General features: G+C 44.0%; 1 protein-coding gene across 1 annotated transcript in view; it reads left to right on the top strand.

Moving 5' to 3' along the window:
• Positions 1–22,906, top strand: part of DDHD1 (DDHD domain containing 1) — an 87,616-nt gene that overhangs the window by 31,859 nt on the left and 32,851 nt on the right. The window contains exons 5-7 of the mRNA XM_014520484.2: positions 5,890–5,996; positions 6,313–6,423; positions 13,947–13,971. Coding sequence (XP_014375970.1) covers positions 5,890–5,996; positions 6,313–6,423; positions 13,947–13,971 — 243 coding nt within the window. The remainder of the gene's footprint in view (positions 1–5,889; positions 5,997–6,312; positions 6,424–13,946; positions 13,972–22,906) is intronic.

The raw sequence follows: 22,906 nt of genomic DNA, 5'->3' as shown, positions 1-22,906 counted from the left end.
CCCGGCACGCTTGCCAGCAGACCCGGAAGTGGACCAGAAGCAGTTCTGGTCCACTTCTGAGTGCACTGGGCCCCCTGCACTCCTCTGGCTCAGTGACTGGTTCCTCCTGGGTCTGGTGGGGGGGCACCCAGTGTCCCCCTGTGGCCGATTGCTGAGCCAGCAAGGGTGCAGGGCGGTCCCCCAGCATGTTCCCCAGCAGATCCAGAAGTGCTTTTGGTCCACTCTGGGTCTGCTGCCGAGTGTGCTGGGGACCCCCCGCGCTCCCGTGGGACACTCCATGTGCCTCATCATCACAGCGTTCGCAAGCCGTGCTCGTAACTCAAGGTTTAAACATTTAAAGCTGTGTCTATGGCTGAATTGCTGATTGTCTGAATCGGCATCGAATCTTCAGATTTGAATTCAGCTGAATCAAAATGGGGACAGCACTCCGAATCAGCAAATCAAATCACTGTCCCCGACTCAGGCCAAATCCAAATTGAATACAGCCCATTTCACACACCCCTGCCAGCTACTGTGCAAGCATAATAGCTGGGCATCTCCTGCCCCGAAGAGATCACAGGCTGTGTAAGATAGGACAACCAGCTGGTGGAACAGAGAGAGAAAGGGAGCACAAGGCCGTGTAGGCTGCTCTGCTCAGCAAGTTGTCCTCTTTTTCTTTAATTTTCTTGGATCTGGTTTAATTTAACAAACAAACAAGCCCCTGTGGCTGAGATTTTTGCACTTTCTGAAGTTGAAAAATGGGTTAAGTGCCTGTTTCTTTTCCTATAATCTGAAATCATTCATACCTGAAACTTTTGCAGACAGGAGTAGGCAGTAAATGATTCTGGGTAATATTTTCAGCTCTTTAGGAACTGTATTTTTCCTCTGCCAGGTCTGTAGATTCAACTCGATGTCATAATAATAAAGCTGCTTTGTTTATAGACTTTCTGATTTTTATTTTTTGTTCTTGTGCTGAACACCCCTTAAAGTGGAGGGAGCTAAGCTTAGTAACGTAAGAGAAAATCAGAGTGATAACAGACGCACTAATGTTCATTGCCAGGGCACACTTTCAAAGAACTGAGATATGCAGCAGCAGAATTAAAGGAATTATAATTTAATTGCTTTAGTCACAAAATAGATTGCAGAATTTTAGAGCATTTCATCCACAGTGAGTCGCAAAACATAAACCTTTATTTTCAAGCCCATTGTTCCATGTGCATAACATCTGTGGAATAAAATGCCCATAAAGGTCCGTCCACGTTGCATCCATCGCCTGTGATTCTGTTCTTTTTATTTGAATCCTAAACTAAAAGGGCTGTGGTCGCTGTCAGTTTTAAATATTTTTTTTCCTCTGAACAAAGACTTCAGTAGCCGGATCATTTGCATCTGGGCGAAGAACTATTTCCACTTGTTTCTTGGATCAGGTTTCAGCTCATCTGTCAGATATTAATTGAATCTGTGACTAAAGAGTTGCCATCTATGAAATAGTGCAAGTACTAAATTAAAAGTGAACCAGAAGGAGCAGAAAGAAATCTAGTGATAGCATCCCCAAAAGCTACACTGATAATAATACACACATACATGGGTTGTAAGGATAACTTGAACAAATTTTTCTTTTGGCCAAAAGGTATTAAATTGGTCATAAGTGGAAGATGCCATATGAAAATCTTTGTACCAAATGAGCTGTAGCTCACTGGGACCTTGTGTTGACGACATAAAATGTTTTGCTAGTCTGCTTTAATATGTGAGAAAACCGAGCATCCTTGGCACGGTTTGGCTGCTAGAGTAGAATGAGGGCTTGTCTTGATCTTGGGTGCGCTGACAACGTTAACATGGCTAGTACAACAATTCCTAGCAGAGGGGACAAAAAAAGGTTAACAGTTCCATGTCTGGTTGTAATGTGTCTTATAGCGTATTCTTTTTCTTTTTTATTGGTCAGTAGCCTATATACATATATTACTGTAGTTGCTGTGCAGTTATCTGACGCATCAAAGCAACTAAGAAATATACTTGCACCCATTTTGAAGAACTTGGTTGCGATATATTTAACTCGAAATGAGATGGTAGAAATTAAAACCAATAGAAATTTAGGAGACTGTAGTGCTAGTATATTTATAATCTGAGATCCGAGGAAGACCCATACAGACAAAGGGATTGTAGTTTTGTTATCTCTGTGTTTTTTCATGTGTCTTCATTGCATACATAGCCTTAACACAGAGAAAATACTGTTACACTATATATATCTCAATCTATATATATCTATCCCTATCTATATAAATATAGATATAAAATGCAACTCCTCTGCAGTGGCTGAGGGACCAGCTGCGTTTCCCATGAAGTGAGTATTCTGGGCTTCTAACTTATGTTAAAGTTTTTGAACATGTCTTAGGATCTGTAGTTGTAATGAGACTTAGGTTTAAAAATGCCCGAGTCTGGCTTCCAAAAAAAAAAAAAAAAAAGGTCATAGGCTATGTCTGTATGGCCTCTCGAGTGAGTCCTGGAGCACCGCTGAAATAAGATGAACCCACAAAGTAGGCAGCTTGGGTGCATCTGAGCAGCCCTGTCCTATGGGCCATGTCCTGTTTCTCCAGATGTGGAGAGCCAGGGAACATGTGCTGGGGTGTGTGCCTGAGCCGCTGCTTCTGGCTAATTCGCAGGTGCAGACGTGTGCAGATTTGGGTGTACATGGGCCAGCCTTGGCAGTATTCTTGGGCTTGCTCCGGAGGCTGTCTCCAACAGCGTTTTTAGGCTTCTAAATCACCCAGGAGCTGTTGAAAAGTTTGCCTTTCATCCATTACAACAAAGTCTGGACCTGTTCCAGGAGACTGGACAACATGAAGTGGAATCAAGAGAGAGCTAGCAACAGAGATGAAACTGGAATGGTGCTTGGCTGGTGCCCTTGTGGAAAACGTAAAGGGGCACACTGTGGGGACACGGGGTGCTCTGCTAACGGGTTGAGAGAGCTCCTAGTAGGACTGCTTCTCCAAATGCAGCTGCTTTGTATTTGAAATGGAAACTGTTAGGAAATCCTCATCATCAACTTGCCCAAGGGTGGTTGTAGTAATATGCCAAACCCTTCCAAACAGGACTAGAACCCCGCGCACCTCTGGAAACTCAGTATTCCATGATGGGAAGGTCCAATTTGCCTAGTCTATACCCCATTGCTTCTGAAAAGAAAGAAGAGACCCACGGATACGTGAGATGAGAGTGGCTTTTGTGGGCCCATAACCTTCCAAGCTTTTGGGGGAATTTTATCTGACAACTAGACATCTTTAAAAACCCAACAAAGGTTAGTAATTTAATTGATCAAAAAAAGGCCGCAGTATTTGAAGATGTTTCATCCCACTCTTAAAGGGCTCTGATATACTGTTTCAGTTAAGTCAACTTTATACCTGTTATAATTTGTGTTGTCATGCTGTTTTGCTGTTTAAAACTGTGTGAAGCTTTTACCTTCTTCCTCTTCTGTTAGGGCTCAGTTCTTTTCCGAAGGTGCGACTCTGCTTTCCCAGCTTGTTGTTTTTATTGTATAGAAATCCTGTGCATTATGCATGCGTACAGCTTCTGCGCTTTGACCAGTTTGAATCGAGGAGCGATTCCCGTCTGGTTGTTATCGGTCCTGGTATTAGTGGGCCACTGCCCGGTTTGTTTCCCAGTGGTAATGGAAACCTGTCTCTGCCTAACGAGTGTTGGTGTTTCCTAGCATGCCTCCTTTAGCTTTTAAGAGCTTAAATTTCCTGTCTTGTGCTGTACAGTCACTTCTTTTATTCAGTCAGACATTTTTTTCTTTTGTCTTGGTTACTTGGGGGAAGCTCTTTAAAGGGGGGGGGTGTTTATATGGATATAGGTATATGCAAATGTATATAAATTAGTTTTTAATTATATACACACATGCCCTATCCTTAATTTAGAGAGATAAATTTTAAAATAAAAATTAATTTATCTCTCTAAATTAAGGGTAGGGCACGTGTGTATATAATTAAAAAGCAATTTATATACATTCACATATACATACGCGCACACACCCCGTTTAAAGAGCTCCCCCTGGGTATGTAGTAAATTCAGTGTGTGTGTGTGTGTGTGTGTGTGTGTGTGTGTGTGTGTGTGTGTGTGTGTGGAATTTCCCACTGTCGTCTTGAACTGTAACATGGAGATTCGTTGGGGGGAGAAGTTAGGCTCATGTGAGTTTCTTCTAAAATATCTTTTGAGAAATGAGATAGGGTTTGGGGGGTTTTCCCCTGATTGCCAGCATAAGGTCAGTTTGCATGTAAGGGCATGGTGTGTATTGTCGCTGTTGCTGTATCTCTTCGCTTGTCTTCCCCTTCATGACGTCCCTAAGAAATCTGAGGATTCCCTTCTCTTCCCTTCCCTTGCCTTTCCTCCATATTTACCCAGTCTCGTTGCTGTTTTGGCCTTGCGCAGGGTGGATGTGGGGGTTGGAGGGGACCGTCCATCTGAGAATTGATGGCGCTTCCTTTGGGGCCCGTCAAGAAGACTCCTTACATCTTCATGAGCCCTTTTGCCTGTTACTCATCTGTTTCCTTCTCTTGCGCACCGAGCGCTCTGCTTTACCTTGCAAGCACTTGCCCCTCAGCCCAAGCTTGAAAAATGGCAGTGCAGGTTGTTTAGCCAGCGCAGCAGTAATCATTTTAAATGAGGGTGGGAAAGTTACTCTGTTTCCCCTCCATCTCTCAAAAAATCCTTTCAGTCAAATGGCCTAAACTTCAGTCAGCTGCTGTTGAAGTCAAAAGCTTTCTCATTTTGGAGAAGTATATAATGATCATTTTGGGAAAGGTGTGCTCTTTTAAAAACAATTGGCAAGCATTCATTCACAAAGAGTACTTTTTTTCCCAAGCACTGTTGTCATCTGCTAGTCTCTCCTGGCATCCCCAGCGAATTGGGTAGATATTCGTACATGCAATAGAAGCAGGGAGGTGGGAGTGATTTGACCAGAGTTTCCCCGTGGCCTTCAGGGACCTGCTAGTGGTAGAGCTAAGGTACAACTGGGCTTGGAGGACCTGGTTTCCTGATCTGTGGCAGCTGGTCCTGACTTCCCACATGCAACATAAAATTCCTTCAGACCCATCTGTAAAGCAGGAATCACTAAAATCATGGCACAGCGTTGTCAGGGGTAGGCAACATTCATAATAGGGAACTTGCATAAGGAAGAAGCTCATGAATATTCCTATATTCCTTTCAAGTTAAGTATTTGTGTGCCTTTTAAAAGTTATGTTTAAACATGTTTTAAAAAAGGAAAAGAAGTTGAAAAGCTTAGTGAGCCTTTTGTTCTGCTGTAACTAATAAATGTTCCTGTTGCTTGCTTTATGAACTGTCAAGCTTCTGGCCGCTCTAGGAGTCACTTTCCTGTTAGAAGAAGCTAACTCCTCTGTTTTCATACTCCATTCAGTCATGTTATAGCTTTTTAGAGTATCTAACAATTAACATTAGCTGGCTGCTTTATGTACTGGATTACTACACACTTGGGGCAAAATCCTGAACCACTGAAGATGATGGCAAAACTTTCATGAATCAGTGAGACCAGGATTTAGCGCTTAAAATGTAATTCCCAGTCCATTTACCTTAATGGGAAGACTTTCTTTGGCATGAATGTGTTTTATATCAGCCCCATACTGTAACACAAGAGAAGTTCCTAAAACTCAGTCTCTTGCACAGTTGATACAAAAGGTTTTTCATTACATGACAATTTAGTCCAGTAAAAATGTTCAGGTGACATTGTGTTTAGATGTAAAAATAAACATGTATATTAATAATGATACATATCATAAGAGTTGAAAAAGTAATATGAGCAAGTTATCGTGCCAGTACATAAGGCCACTTTTAATCTGACGCGTGTTAACTTTTGTTTTATGTAATGCATACAATTCAGTTAAAATACACGTTTTAATTTTTCAGGATGCGTGATACTGCAAGAAAAATAGAAGAAAAGTACTTTTCCAATCTTGCAACACATGTTGAGTTCCTACCCGTTGAATGGAGATCTAAACTTGCTCTTGATGGAGGTAGAGTCACTGAAAATATAATTTTCTAGACTTCTACAAGTACTAATAAAATAACGACTTGCATTGAAATGTTCTTCTGTTTAGGTCAAGCCAAATATATATTTGTCTTCTGTTTGAGGAGAGCTGATGCATTTATTTGAAGCATTAATATCAGCACTTAACTCCTTTGGATTTTCCATTACTTAAATTTGCGAAAGTGGTTACCAGACATACCTCCTCATGTTTTCATTTATCCACATTGTCTTTATCTATATTTATCATAGGGTTTTATCTTGATTTTGAATATAACACTTGGGCTTCTTTCTTTCTTTTTTAGACACCGTTGACTCCATTACTCCTGATAAAGTACGTGGTTTAAGAGATATGCTGAACAGCAGTGCAATGGATATAATGTATTATACAAGTCCTCTTTATAGAGATGAAGTAAGTGCGTTTTATGTATTTTGCGCTAGAACATAGTATAAGATAGCTGAAATGAAACACCCACTTTCCACTCTTTTCTAAATAAATAAATAAAAAAGGAAAAATCCATCTCAGTTCTATTTAACCAGAGATAATTGACTATATATTTGTCAAACAGTCTCGTAGAAATGTATTTATGGATGTAGACACCCTGTCATGGTCTCCCTTCTGCTTTAGGCCTCTCTCCTAAAGGACAAAGTGTCATCTTGTTTCGTAGTTCCTTTTTGGGTATGTCTTGCACAACCCTTTAATAGAGGGACAGCTCTATTTTTGGATTGGTTGGAAATAAGGCACCTGACTTGAACGTGGATTTTTTTTTTTTTGGGGGTCATGCCCTGCCCTTTCAAAAACATCCCTAATGCAGACCACACTGTAGGTTAGGAGTTTTGGCTTCCTGATATGCTTGAGTAAATATAATTTTTTGTATGTGGGTGTGCGTCTCTTGTAGGTGTTGTAGGGCTTCGGGCCCTTCTTGATGGGTGCCTTTCCCCCAAGCAACGTCAGGGTGAGATCGGGCTCTGGTGCCACCTAGGTGGTTCGGGTGCTGCTCCTGCTCACCTGCCACGTCTTTGATGTTGGTTATTGCGGAGGCAGTTCCCTGTAGGTGGCCCCAAGGCAAAGGGGTCTCGACCCTGGTCTTAGTGGGGCTCCAGAACCTCCCTTTAACCCCACCCTTACCACATCCACAGCCTGGGTGAACGCTGTACCCTGCAGGTCTTCTCCTGGATGATCGTCTCATCCACGCCACCCGTCTCAAAATGGGTCTGGTCTTCCCAGTCTGAAAAATCTTCCCCGTGGTCGGTCCCTCAAGTTCGGACTGTCTTGGGCAACTAAACCTGTCCCAGCTTGGGACTAACTGTAACTAAGAAAGCGCAACTGAAAGTGTCCGGCATCCACCGACAGACTCCTGGGATTCTGTCTCCCAGTGTCCACTTGGCAGCTACCCCATGCCCCACCCTGGTCAGTCTTCCCAGTGTGACCGCCCCTGGGTCCCGACTGACCTGTAGTCGGTTTCTTGTTCCTCCCAAACTGGTGGGGCTCGTAGTTCCCATGCAGGACTGCACAGCCAGCTGCATCTTCCTCCTCGCTGAGCTGCCAGAGAGGGCTAGCAGTTCCCTGCTGCCATTCCCAGCCATGGTACCTAGGCTCCCTAATGGGCCTACAGTGTTGCTCCCAGGCTTTCCTCGGTTCCCAAGGCTGGTGTTTCTTGTCCCATCTCCTGGAGTCCTCCGGCAGACACTCAGCTCCGCTCCCCTGCACTTGGTGCTTGGGCTTCCCAGCTCCACAGGCGGCATGTCCCGGCTGGCATCCCATTTTTCTCCCACCGGCCTCCCAACTATGTTCCCGGCTGGTTTTTGAGCAGCCCTTGTCTCTCCGGAGCTCTGCCGCCACCGTTCACTGATTTGCAGACTCAGGCAGCTCCAAAACTGTGGAGCCTGCATCAGCATTTCTTCGCGGCTGCCGCTCATCTGGACCCCTGCGGTAAGTATTGGGGTCCATGAGGCAGGGGTCTGGGATGTGCTAGAGGGGCTTTTACTTCCCCTCTCACAGTGTGGATCTCATGCCATCTTGGGATGTGAATATTCCACAAGAAACGGGAGGTATCAGACATCTATTTAAGATCTATAGCAGAATATTTTAAAATCTGTTCCATCCTTTAAAAAAAAAAATGTCAACCATTTCCTACAAGGGAACTGAAGTTCTGCATTCTCCCCTAATGTATTGCCAAACAAGATGACTCTGGTGTGGGTGAGCGTGCTGCCATGCTGGCCACACCGATTACTTTTCGGATGTAAAGTAAAACTATACATTAATTACCACCAGCAGACTCTACAAGTTTAACCTTTGATTCCCATAAGCACATTCAACTAGTGCATTCATGCGTCTTGCACAAAGCAAACATCATTGTCTGTTGTTTTTTAGTTGGTTTTTTTTTTTTTTTTTTTTTTTTTTTTGCTCCTTTACAATATAACCTGAATCAAATTCTTCAAAAAAAATTCTTCCCACCTTCTTAAAGATCATACTAATGGGTTCTCTCCCTCTCCCAAACTTTGTAATATCATTAGAGGATGTAGAGCTGTGTGTCCTCACAATTAAGGTCATCTTAAGGCCTTCAGGGGTGCAGAGAGAGAAAAAAATGTATGTATTTATTTACTTGATTTGTATGCTGCCCTTCCTGATGAAGGCTTAGCACAGTATGCAGAAGAGAGCAAAATAATTTAAAAAGCAAGCAAAGAAGAAAACAAAGTAGGCTCATGCAGTCTGTATTGAAGCCCTGTGCTGTTGACGCTTCCCTACTGTCCGTACTTGAGCTAGCTGGTTTATAGTCTGATCAGGCATCCACACAAACTGCAGTCATGCTTCCAGAACGCTGTGTAAGCTTAGCTTTAGATAAGGAAAGGCAACAAATCTCTGGGGGGTGGTTTTTAAGCATAAAGTAGCCTATTTTTTAGCTAGTGTGAGTGTAGAAATGCCACATCACTCAACAGTGGCACAGTGCTGCACTACTTAACAAAATTACTAGTAAAACCCTTTCAGAGCAACATACCAACAATAGCCTTTGTTTGCCCTATTTTATGGAAAACTATTTGTTTTAGAAATGTTTAGGCCTTTAAAAAAATCAATACCTGTCATACTGTCTAAGGGATAATGGTAATATTTCTTTGATTTTTCTCCAGCTGTGATGTCATGTACTTAATCATGAGTCTAGCAGTGCATAGCTATACGAAAATAGAAAACATGGACTGAGATTTCAAAGCCGTCCAGTGGATTTGATGCTACCTTCCAAATTCCTTGGACAGCCTGTTAACTAATATAATTTTTAAAATGTCATCTACTTCTTCTGTTGCTAATAAAACCGTGGCTGTAAATGATGCTCAGGGGCCTTCTAAGAGTAGTAAATAAGTGCACAGAAAGCTCTGACTCTCACTCCTTAAATAAATGTGAATTTAAAGCAGTGTGAACTTCCTCTGGAACGTAAGGCAAAAATTCTCTTGCAATTTTATTTAAGTATTATTTTAAGATGCTTAGAAGTTTGGCATGTCAGTATTAGCCCTGTGAGAGATTAGAGAATACAGTTGCAGGTGTGATACCAACTATAGATGAAAAATGTAATTTATTGCAATATTTGGTGATGCATCACTCTCTCACATCTGTGTGGTGCTCTGTAAATAAAACGAGCGTGCCATGGCCATGCTCAAGCCTAAATCCATCTGTTCACTGCCTGTAAGGGCATTTCCTTGATTTATGGTTTGTAACAAGACTTGTTACTTGTGATAATTACCTGGACCTAGCTTGGACGGATGTAGTAACTCCCCCCTATCTTTGGAAACTAAACTTTACAGTGATTAGGTAGCAAATACTTGTGCGCACACACAAAAAAAAAAAAAGAAAAGGAAAATGTGTTTTTGATGCAAGTGAAATTGCCGAATATTTGAGAGCACGCTTCTAACTTACCTTTTTTTTAACCACTGCTAGCAAAAACATTTGGGAGCGAGAAGTTTCCTGTGTCTGTCATGCTTTCTGATACCAAACTATGGCATATGCTTACTGATATTTGCTAGGAAGGAGGCTTCTTGCTGGATATTTTTGTTATCCACAAGCATTTTTTTTAAACCAATTAATGTAGTGTTCTTAGGCATGCGGAAGTTTTGGAATATCTTTTCATGTTGCATGACAGATAGAGGTCCACACTCCTCCTTTTTCATCCTTTCCCCTCTTTATTTTCAGTAGGTTTGCATTTGCAAACCTACTTTATTTTCAGTAGGTTTGCATTTGCATAAACTCAATAGTAGCAAGTGAGCAGAGCATCCTACTGAGCGAGAACTCTCTTTTATGAGCATTGTAGTAGGATGTCTTGTTCAGAATGCTTCATCTACTTGTAAATGAGTCTCCTGGCTGCAGATGTCTGGGTTGATTGTGGTAATGTGGGCATAAGTTGCTTGAAATTAGTATTCCTGCTTCCACTTCCTAACACTTAGCCATTTTTCTGAAAGCAGTTTGTATTTCTAATGCTTTTCATCCAGAGATTTCAGAGTAATTCACAAATGACTAATTGAACCTTGCTGTCCCTCTGCTAACAGATGACACTATACGTTGGGATTTGTTTAGTGACAGCTAAGGAAAAATGCAGAAGCCATTCACGCAGCAACCCTTTCGGATGCTTTAGGATATGAATTCATTGGCCATTGTAAGGGCTTTACGACCTAACAGGCCTAGTGTGACAACTGCTTTAAAACTTTTAACTGTTCTTTAAATAATCTCGTGCAGGGATTTGTAAATTGGCAACCAACATTTTATTCCCACCCCCCTCCACGTGGCTTCTTGAAGTGAGAGCCTTGTCATTTAGTCTCGGACTTGATGTAACGTGCTAATACGGGCTACTCGGCAAGTATTATGGAAGTGAGGCAGATCACTCCCATCTCCCACATCAGCAACCATTGTTCTGCAGCAAGTGCTGGATCAGAGGACTCCAAAAATGTCCCCTGGCTTGGATGTATTTTTATTTTACAAGGTAGCACAATATGCTGCCTTCAGCCTGGCATGAAAAACCCCCATAAAAAAACTCCTGTAATATGTTAAACTCTCTAAATTACATAGAAATGAGCGGGGAACCGTGTAATTAAATATTCATGCCCATATAGAGATATCTCCTCTGTCTGTGTGAACTGTCATTTAATTCTGACAACGGAGGTAGTGATTATGGTAACATAACCTTAGGTAACACTGATTTCAATGGGCTCCTTGGTTTCACAGCAGCGTTACTGTAGCTTAGTGTTTAATAATAAATGGCTTTGACATAGATTAAAAAGACTAATTGATGCATAGCATTTTATCACCTTTGTTCTCTTGTTAAATGCTCATTTCACTGACCTTCACTGTATTTAAACTTACCAATTGTACAGAACTACAATTAGGAAGTTCAATTACATTATATGCATCTTGGCAGAAAATGTCCTCTGATCACAGCATGGATTTTGTCTTTCATCTGTGGATGTCTAGCAGCTTCCATAGATTAAGCCTTCCAAAGTCCCGGTGAGGTTAGCAGGAAGTACATGTGGTCACTTCACCCGTGACCGAAATGCCGTAAATCCATAAGCTATTTAACAGGGCCAAGCACTAGTTCTCAACAGCTTAGAAGAGGAAATGAAAAACACCAGACCTAGTTAAAATGACAGTGGAACTGAGCGCTGAAAACGTGGCCGGGACATCGCGTTTAATAATTGTTTTGCTGCAGAATAGCCCGTGGGACTGTGTACGACTGCAGGGTTTCAGAGCTCTCCCTTACATCTCAAAGACTCTGCTTTCCAGAGCGCTGTACTTAAGGAAGTATGCCATCTACCGGCAGTCTGTCACTGAGCCTCTGTTCCTTCAGGGTATCCCATCTGGCCATTTTTAGCTGGTCCTTAATGAGATCTGAGGAGCAACAACTGCAGGCTTGTTAGGGTAGATGAAATACTTTTCTAGGCCAGTTAATGCACAGTCTGCCTAATGAAGGGATGCCTTGAGCAGGAATTAGTCGTCTTGCTTGAAATGACTCGATTTGTCCATCATCTCTAAATATTATTAATAGGGTTTAACAGTTGTATGCTTCGTTTGGATGTAAAACAAGTTAAAAACAACTTACTGTTTCTATATCTCACAAGTGCTAAAACTCTCTTTACAAAGATTCATTGGCTTGGCATAAATTTTGGCAGACATCACTATAGCCTTTTATTTAAAGAAAAAAACAACAAAGTTGAAGCAATTGTTCAGATGAAGTTTAAGTGCTCTCCATGTTTCAGTGTATGCAGCTGTAACAAAAGCTTCTGTGTTATAATGGGGAGCTGTATGCCTCACATAAAGGACATATTCCCAACCTTTGTAAACCTCTCACTGAATTGCCCTTTACAAGGAGGAGAGGCTGAAAAAGAATAGACTTGGTTTCTCATATTTCACTGTCCAGGCTATATCTTCTCTGTAGTAAATTGCCATCAAGAGGGCACTCTGGAAATGGGCTGATACTGCACGCTGCCTTGGCAGCAAGAGGCAATTGTTTGTTACCCTTTTATATGTTTGAAGGTAAGAGGGTTGTGAAGTGAGAAGCTTTTAGCTTTGACAGATGCAATATGATTTTTGCTTAGTTTCTTGAAGCTAGTAGCTGGAGAGCTACTTGATAGGGTTTTCTTTCCCACTTATCCTACTCAATTCATTTATTTAATTGTTCTTGAATATATTCCCAGCTTGATGAAGTGCCAGTGTGCTGAATATGCTTCTATTAAAATTCTTACTTAATCTTAGTCACACGTGACATTAGTGGATAGCTGAATTCTGAAAACCAGTTTTCATTTGGCCAGACTTAGCACTTGAGCAGGAACAGGTGAACTCGGACTAGGAAGGGCTCCAGGCCCCTGTGTCTAGGCTTGCGTCTCAGTCTTGCACGTTCTTTCTCCATAGCATCTCTGATGTGTACTGCCTTTCCTGTCCATTCACACAATTCATATTCTTGTCCAGACTCTCACCTTGGTTACTATAACATCCCACTCTCTGGCGTGGACAGATGGTTCGTCCCACTCTCTTCCATTCAGAACGCTGCTACCTTCTTAGCCAATTGTCTTAATCATGCAAGCATTTTCTTTGCTATGCGTTAGGGAGAAGCTCCCTGTAAATATCTGCAAAGCTAAATCGTTGTGCTCTTTCAGTACCTTCTATAAAACTCTTTCCTGATGCCTCTGAAAACTTGATGCTGGTTAGGCTGCTGAAGTGTTAAGACCACTACCTGTCATGCCGACAGTACTGTCCCTTTGTACTCCTCCATGCATGGTATTCATCTCTTAGTGCTTGTCTTAGATTACAGCCTCTTTGGGAAAGGTTTATTAATGAAATGTCATGGCGTTAAAGTACAGAGGGAGGAGAGAAGGGGTAAAGAGAGGCCTCTGGAAGAAAGATGGATGAGAGATGCAGAGAGTCCTCTGTCCTCACCTGTTCCTCCTCTCACCTGTCTCGTTGTTCTCTCAGAATCATGGACGACGAGGGAGGCTGAGGTGTTCAGAGGAGCAGGGTTAGTTTGCTGTGTCAGAGGTAGCTGGAGGCCATGGAGAGTGAGGATGTAAAACAGGTTCTGCGCTTTGGCCAAGAGGAGGTCATTAAAGACCTTGGCAACAGCCTTTGGGTTGAGGACAAGGGGCAGGTGGCCTCAGCAGTATTCACGACGCTCATAGTTCACCTCCAGAGATTTAGGATGGTCCATTCTTACAATGCGTGATGTACTAAGGGCTTGCCTACCCTGTCCCAGCATGCCCTGTCCACTTTCACCCACCGGTTTGTTCAAAGTCCTGTCAGAGAGCAAGATCTCGAGAGCAGGTACGGAGGGATGAGCTTGGAAAAGGCCTCACTTGCACATTTCTGCCTTTGGAGCCTGCCACCAGCCCAGGTGACTGCGTTGTGCATGAATCACTGCCACCCTGTCGATAAGCCATGAGGACTCAAAGTTGCTGAGCAGCGAAAGAGAACAGAACTTGGAAAGAAGTTTGAAATTTGTTTCAGCAGATCTTGTGAGCACAGACCCTCTCAAAACGTACTGAAGAGCCTGCTTAGATCCAAGCACGTTGGCCCCTGTGTTTAATATCCGCAAGCAGGAAAGTTGGGATCTCTCACCTGGCCTGGAAGGGGACTAGGAACTGTCACTTAAGGTTGCCACTTATGTGATAGAAAGGAAAATGCCAGAGCAGACAAACTCACCCAGTTGGTAATGCCTCCCACCCCCTACAAGTACACAAGCACTCGCTACCTACAAAATGATTTGGATCATAAAATGACTGAACAGGTGTCTGCGTGGGATGCTGTGAGTTTGTGGATTTGTTTTCCTTTCCCTGCGCAGGGAAAGACCAAGGTGTTTTCACTGGATACATAATTATTGCCCTTCCTCCCCTTTATTCTCGGGCATCTCAGGTGTAAGCCCTCACATCAAAGGGGAGGTGGTTGTATCATCTTCATATGTTTACACCACATCCTGACCGTCACTGTATGTCTTGTCTGGCTGGAGGTCCCACTAGGCTTGTTCACAAAAAAGTTTATCCTCCCCTTGGTGATTGGGATTCCTTAGCGGTTAGAGAAATGGGGCTGTTTCTTCTTGCTGCTTAGAAATGATATAGCAGGCAAATGAACAAGAGGTGGATAGCAATGTTAGCCTGAAATCATGAAGAAGATAGGACAGAGTAACATCTGAGAGATTAGCTGGTTCACAGAGACGGGTGTTTCTGGGCAGCACCATACTTCATCCGATGGTATGAATGGGCAAGCAAGCATGTCATTTTAAGTGGAATAGACTGATCTGATCTGATCTGATCTGATCTGAACAGGTCCTCCTGACCCTCTCAAACAGCTTGATATTATCAGTCTGGTTTTACAGATGTTTCTCTCAAATTCTGTGCTTGTCATTCTGGCTTCTCATGAGCCTGCAGAAGGCAGTTCCCTGCCCAGCCTATAGTCAGGTCCATGAAGGGTACGGTGTATTTAACCGCTGCCTTGTGGAATATAAACTGATGACTTCTGAGCAACTTGATCCTGTGGCCTCACATTTCTTACACGGAAGACTTGCTTCTCGTGGCAAAGATTTCAACTTGCAGCATGAGCCTCGGGCATCTGTACCAGATCTGCTCTTCATGCGGCTAAAATGTAGAAGATGCCTCCAAGGGCAACAGTACACCTCATTATCTGCTCATTCTGCCTGCTGATGTTTTTCTTCCATTTATCATTCCTGATCTGCTGACATTGTTGAACACCAGCTGGGTATTAAAAGTCTGCTTACATTTTTGAAGTCAGCATCAAACCCTTAGGCAAATCTGTTTGCTACTTTAATGCAAGCAACTTCTCCCACTTGCACCAGAGGCTTGCTTCCTGACTTCTGCCCGTCCTCAGACCTGCTACTTGCAGGTCTTTGTAACTCATGAGGTTAAAAAAAAGTACCTGCTGCCCTGCCTAGAAAACAGATACGCCAGGGATCCTTGCTTACCAACAACCCCCCCCAAAAAGATGCATCTTTACCACGGGCACTGTTTGTGTTGTAGTGCCCACATGGCCCCCAAACAAAACGGGCCTTTTTATGCTGGATGTTGTTTAAATAGGTAGAAACGCAGGGTCTCTACCCTGAAGAGCGTAGAGTTCAGCTTAAAGTAGACCTGGTTTTAATATTTTTAAAGAAGCATCAGTCTGAGTTTTTCATGCTACTAAAGTTAATTGGTGAACTACTTTCAGTGAAGAGGATGAGAGAGAAACACTTCCAAAATATAATGCTGTGTTAAATAAGCATAATAGGGAGAAAATAAAAAAAAGGATTATTCTTTTAAAGTGCTTTTTTCTCTTGTACCTTTTTCTCTTTTGTAGCGTTTATCATCTATTGTATAAATACAAGAGTGATTGCAATGCGTGGTAGATGTAAAGATCTGCACACTGAGTAGCATTCAGGTCTGCGTGTATTTTCGTGGGGACTCTTATCTCACAGTGGAAACACGGAGTTTGAACAATCCAGTTCTTTCAGAAGTTGCTGTTTTTGAAGCGCAGTGTGGAGGCTCCTCCTGGCGTCCCCCCAATACAATGGCAGGCGGTTGCAACAGCCACTCACGTTGCCTGTGCTGCCGGACTGCAACACCTTCATTGTCCAGGTCTCAATACAGCTTACAAATTTGTAGGGCCCCCGTCCCTTTCATTTCAGATTTTGGCCGAAGATTCTTCTTACAGGCAGAAATGATGGTTTAAATAGTTAACACACAAAGAACCCAAGCCTGAATTTACATCTCTGCCCAGCCTTTCTCACTTGACAGCCTGGATGCTGGGCGGGTGACCCTTCTCAGAGACACTGTTCAGCTGAGAGTGTGGAGTATCTGTCTGCAAAGCAGAAGGCGATTTTATATGGTGAAGGAGGAGAGAGACTGGGTGGCTCGGTGACTCGTCTTCTGGTCCCTCCCGTGGTTGTAACCATGCCAGTCTGTCGGTACTCTAAAGAAATCTGGACTTGCTCTGAATTCAGGTCAGGTGCATTTAGCAACCATCCCTCCATCACCCGTTGATTGTCTGCACGCCCCATTGTGGCAAAATTCCTTAAAGCCCGTCTTATTTTTATTTCCATGAATGAAGGAGCCTCTCACTGCCTAGGATCTTGCAAAAATTCTCCCTTTTTTTTCTTTCTTTCCATAAAGAACCCATGGCAACTTGTGTTTTTTGGTGACTGTCACTTCAGTTGAGAAGATTCAGCAAGACATAAGCCCTGAGACATGGTGTCTGCACACTCTTTATCGTGCGGATAAGATCATGATAAACTCCACTGTGCGTCCTTGTGTAATGTGTTCCCAGGCTTGCAAATCAAACTGTTCATCTTCAGGTCTTCTTCCCAAAGCCCCTGCTGACCTGAAGCCTGGCTCATGGGCTTCTGTTTATTGAAGGAACAGAGTAGTCATTGCAGTGACTCCTGTCCCTTATGTCCTAAGCTGCCAAAGCCTGGAAATTGTGAGGGGTACAAGCAGAGCTAGAGCAGGTAGTGCTGGGTGCAGCAAATCTACTCGCTCACACGGGTGTTGCAAAGAGCAAAATCTATGTGGGTAACACATCTAGAAAAATTAAGAGTCGTTGTAGGGCAAATAACTGCTCTTGGAAGAAAACACAGCTTGTTCGGTTCACTTGGTTCTTTGGCCGGGAAACGAATGTTTTGAAGTAAGCCACTGAAATTTTTGGCTATTAAATATTGATACTGGAACTGGTTGTAGCGCAGGGAAAAAAGCAATCTAGTAGAGGGAGGCCAACAGAGAATTCAAGTAGTGCTTTTGATCTCAGATACGGACATAGAAAACCATTGATGTAGCGAGCATAAAGGAGTTTGAAACCTACTGATGCATTTTTATAGAGTGGAGAAGAGGTGTATATAACAGTGTGACATGATAAAACAGATCTGGAGGAGGTATAAAACGCATTGAATGGCACCGTTCTTTTTCCAACTGAAGTGTTCTCTTGTGAGACGGTATCGTGCGTCTCCGATGGCTGGAGAGCATTTGAGGGCTAAACAGCATTCTTGTAACATATACTGATTAACGAATTGTTTCTTAGCTGCAGCTTAAACTGTAAGCCATGTTGTTTTTCTTTTTACCTTACTGGATGCCAAAAGATTCGGTAGTCCTAACACTGATGTAGACCTGTGTGGTAAGAGCAGAGCAGCTGGTGCTTACAGATTATGGGAAGGCTTTCTTCTTTGTTTTGCCACAGCTGCAGAGTATTTGACTATACCCTTCATTTAGGACACTATAACAATGGCGATTGAAAATGTTACTGTACAAGCTGGTTTGGTGTACAGTGATTTAAGGTTGAGAAGGAATCTCTATTAGATGATCTAGTTGAATTACAGAGTTGTAATCTGGTCTTCGAGCTTTCTTCTGAATACACAGCTTCTTCCTGCCATGCGTACGCTTTAGTGCTTAGTCTAACGCTCCAAGTAAGTGTGTTTTTTTTTTTCCAAAGAGCAGAACAATAACTTCCTTTGCAGGTTAAATAACAAGGCTCTGGTTAAATGGTAAGGAGTTTCAACATGGTCTGATTAAATGGTAAACTTTCAATGAGTCTTTCATGACATTCTCATACCTAAACTTGGAAAAATGTGGCATAGGTAGAAAGAGGTACCTCCAAGTAACAGTATTTGCACAGGTAGATTTCTTTCCAGGTTATTTGGAAATAACCAAATATGGAAATATTTCCAAATCTACCTATTTGCACAGGTAGATTTGCAATTAAGCGGTGTAACAGGGCACCCCATCCATGTTCTAAAAGGGCTGAAGAGTAAAACTTGCAAGGTCCCTTTTAAGAACAGGATTTTTGTGACCCAAGGGACAAGGACTTGGGCAACTTGGGTGAACTTGGCTCCAGACAAGAGGCTCAGCTCCCCAAGGCCAGCAGAGAAGCCTCTGGTCAGCAGGGATCCTGGTCTTCTCTGTCAAAAAATCAGAGAATTTTGGTTTTTAAAGGGTGGGGACACACGATTTTCTCTGATTTAAAAAAAAAAACCAAAAAACCCAAATCCGTGTTTTTCCACAATTAAAATGAAACGCCACTATATATATATATATATATATAAAAAAGCATCAGTTGAAAACAGTGTTTTATTGATGTATTTACAATTTCAAAGCAGTTTGGAAGCGTATCTGTGCCTCAGTCATTATAATGAAATAAATTCTAAATACCTGTATATTTCGGCGTTTGATTTTGGGTTTTTTTTATCATTGAAAATCAGAGCTCCCCTTTTGCTCACCAGGACATGGATCCAGGTGCAGCTGTCCTTCCCCCCGCCCCATTGCGTGCACTGTGGGTGCAGAGAGAGAGGTACAGAGGCTGCTTAATGAGGAGCGACTGACCCAGGACTGTGGATTGGTCTCTTGCAGAGCATAAATGAGGCTGTAGATGGGATAGCAGGAAACCTGCACCGGGACTGAGCGTCAGGGGTCAGCTAACCAGTAGGGCCGGGGTTGGCCTGTATTTGGCTTGCCTCCTGGGCGGAGGGTGTCACTCAGTCCCTGACCGTCAGGGAGAGGGGAACTGTCCTGCAGGATGTAGGGGACTCGGGTCCAAAAGGAGAGGAGGAGCCACTAGTGGGGCAGGAGAGCCTCTCCCGCTTGGTGAGTGTGCCCAGCTGGGTTAGCATTTCAGTTGATGCCTGTTTCTGTTCACCCCGTGGGGTGGTTTCTGTTAAGGATTTGTTCATAGTAAACGGGCTCTTCAGAGTGGCTGTAAGGGTTGGTTTGGAGAGCACAGGATGGTGCTTGGAGCACACAGCAGTTTTAAACTGTGTAAGGGCTGGGGGATTTATAGAGGCAAAAGCTGGGGTCTGAAGCCCCGACAGGTAGGCTGAAGCTAGAGCAGAGGGGCTGAGGCTTAAGGGGTTGAAGCCAGAACCAGACTAGATAGGGGCCTACCCAACTCAAGGAGGCGCCCACCCAATTTTGCAAGGAGATGGCGGGGCCAGGTGCCATTTTCATGGGCGGAGCACGGTGCCGCCCCACACGCACACACCTCTTGCCAAGGGGCCCCGGTGGCCCCACTCCTCCCCGCAGATTGCCAGATGACCCAAAACTGGGGCTTTACCCTGAGTAAACCCAGGGAAGCTGTTAATCCATGTTTAGTGATGTATGGATTAATTGCTTCCCTGGGCTTAATCAGGATAATTAAGCCATGGTTTGAGGCCATCCCCAAGCAAATGGCTGCACGGGACTCCACCAAGCCCCAGCCCAGCTCCTTACTGGTAGTGAGTGCACACACGCCTCGGGGCCACCGGTGGGGAAAAGGCTCGGGGCAGCTTCACCGCCATCATCCCCGAGGTACCTGTGCACCCACTGCCAGCCAAACCAGGGCTTTGTGGAGCCCGGTGCGGTTGCTTGCAGCTTCCGGGCTGCCTGCCACAACTGGCCCGGGCCCAGGCAAGCCCCCATGGGCTGCTTGTAGCCTCCCCGCTGCCGCTTCCCCCCACCCTTCACTCCACGAAGCTCCAGGGCTTCCCCCCGCTTTCTGGTAAGGTGTTTTTTTGTGAGCCCACAACATTTTGTGGAGCCCACCATTTTTTTGCTGAAAATGCCCGATTCTCAAATTTTCTGCAGAAATTGCACAATTGTGCTTTCGGTAGGTCCCTACCAAAAGACTAACGCCAGAGCAGGGTCAGGCCCCAAGTGAACCGAGGTTGAGATTCGGAGCTGGAGGCCTGAGAGAGCAGAAGCCAAGGCAAGGCCAAGGGCCCAGGGGACCAGGAGCTAGTAGAGCCTGCGGGCCCAATGACAAGAAACTGAGCAAGACCTGGGAGGCATGGACATTGCCACAGGTCCATGGTTGGAGGCCACGATTAGGGCCAGAGAGAGAGCAGAGAGGAAGCACCAGAGGCTGAGACTGGTCTGGGAAGAGCACCTCCAGACTCCCCTTTAAGACTCAAGGGCAGCTTCCCCTAAAGTAGACGTGCTGACGGTTTACAGGGAGCAAGCGGGGTAGAATAGCGTCACGCTTAAGTACCTAATCAAATTAGGCGCCTAATAAGAGGAATAGGTTCTGACCCCAGGCTTAGTCTACGACATGCATATGTATTGCCGTACGTGTCTGTAAATTATACTTGATTATAAAACTCGCTCTTCCTGAACGTTATTGCGATCTACATTTTGAATCCTGCTGTAGAACTGGAATGTACTATAATGTGTGCTTTTCTTCCAGAACTGATTCTTTGTGCCTGTTGTGTGGCTTCTTACTCTTTTAAGACATCATTTACAGTTAATTCTCTAGGAAAATTATTCTATTTACCACGCTTCCTTCATCAAGGTAGCAGGAGAAACGGGATGGAGCAGTCTCTCAAAGTGGTGTTTGTTTCTATTGTAATCAAGCAGCGAGCTGAATAGTAGAGGTGCACCGATAGATCAGCTGGATATTGGATTGGCACTGATAAAATGGAAATGACATTATTGGCCATCAGCTTTTTTTTGCCTGTTGTAGCCAGTAATCTTCACTGATTAATTATGCTGTATGACCAGGGCCCCAGATGCCTGGGTTCACTCCTGTGAGCTGGGGTGACCTTGAGTGCAGAGGTCACCCCAATCTGCATGCAGGGGCCCAAGCCATTTTCCATCCCCACCCCATCCCCTCACCGGGGGCTGGGCCAGGCTGGAGCAGAGCAGCTGGCATGGTGTGAACTGTGGGCTGGGGCCAGGGTGGGCACTGTAGAAGGTGGCAAGTGCTGCAGAGACATGATGGGTGGGCGGAGGTGCCTGGCCCAGCCCACAGCGCCCAGGGGTTCGGGCCCCAGGGGCCAGGACAGAGCTTGACAGGGGCCACAGCAGCCGCTACCCACTGCTCTGCAGCAGGGTCTTCCCATAGCCCCACCATTTTTAAGCATGGGGATGCTGGTACATGAGACACGGGAGGCTGCAAGAGTGCATAAAAAAAAAAAGAAAAGGATTTATTTATGTCAGTAGTTTAAAATGTCTTGCATTATTACACATATCAGTTATCAGATCAGCATTGGCTGATATGGTTGGTTAATCATCAGCTGCTGATATCGACCAAGAAAATCTTTATCGGTGCACCTCTTCTTGATCAGGTCAAGCAAAACTGAATGACTAAAAAGTACTTGGAAGGAAATTCTAGTATACCTCTTGGGGTACTGCATGGCAAGAACTTTAAATAATGTATAACAGTCTCTTATATGTGCATGAGGGTAACAACGGTACTCAGTCTCCACCTCGAGTATGAGTAACAGCAAAAGAGCCAGCAAGCTCTTCACACTTCCCAGCAAGGACAGATGGCAAAATTCTCACTTCCACCAAAAGGACAAAAAGTGGGAACTTGCCTCTTGCTAGTGGCACAGTCAGTCCCAGTGGCAAAGGGTAACGAAGAGAGAATCGAGAGTTTTGTGAATTCCTAAAGCACTTGGAAAATGATCTTCCTGCTGTACATGCTCAACATAGGGTGGTCTGGGAATTTACAATGCAAGAAAAGTATACGGGTGAATACTGGGAGGTGACAGCCACCAACCTGAGCCCATCATGAGCTCGCTGAAGATAACTAGACTTATTGAACATGATGACTTGTGTGCGGTCTTACGGAGCTCCTAAAGCAGGAGTTTTCAACCAGCATACCATGGCGCCCTGGGGTGCCTTGAGATCCTTTCAAGGGTGCATTGCAGTACCACAAATTGTTAGGTGTACAATTGTGATTCGCAAAATAAACCCAGAGATTGGCAACAGAAATCCCTAGTTGTGGTCTTTCTGAGCTCTGCAACAGATGAACTGCTGTACTAGTTCTCACTTTTATTTTTCTGTAGTCAAAAAAGAAAAAAGCTGACATTGTCTTAGGGGGAGCAGAGCCTCTCCAGAGGTGCCTCAAGTCTAAAAAAGATTGAGAACCGCTGTCCTGAAAGAAGCAGGATATGTTCTGTTGCCTGCATAGCTCCTGGTACTAAATGGGATCCTTCTCTCACCCTGGCTCCTGAGCTTGGCCTGCTCCCACGGATTGCATGCATACCTGTCAAAAGCTCATCTCTTTGCTGACTCTTACATTTCTGAGGCCAAGGTTTGGATTTTAATGGATCCTAAGTAGCCATGCTGAAAGGGCAAAAAGCAGTCCAGTTATGGAGCTCTTCTAAATTGCAGCCAGGATATTTAAAATCCAGGTTAATTTGCCCTTCTTTGATCAAAGAGAATTTTGGGGGCTGGTTTTGAGAGAGTAGAAAACAGGAACGATGCTAAAGTTTAAGTTACTCAGTGATAAGTACATTTCTCAAGGCGTGAGTACCACTCTCAGACTCAGCATATGCTTGAGGATGTACTCCTCATCACCAACAGAGTTTCATCTAGCCTGAAGTCATTTCAGGAAATGCAGGGAAAGACTAAATTAGTTCATAATATCTCAACCTGGTTTTGTTTTGTTTTTCTCTTTTAAAACAGCTAGTTAAAGGTCTTCAG

This window comes from Alligator sinensis, unplaced genomic scaffold (assembly GCF_000455745.1).
Source record: "Alligator sinensis unplaced genomic scaffold, ASM45574v1 scaffold358_1, whole genome shotgun sequence".
NCBI lineage: Eukaryota > Metazoa > Chordata > Crocodylia > Alligatoridae > Alligator > Alligator sinensis.
Note: the sequence above shows the minus strand (reverse complement) of the source record. Positions and strands in the feature narration are given on the sequence as shown.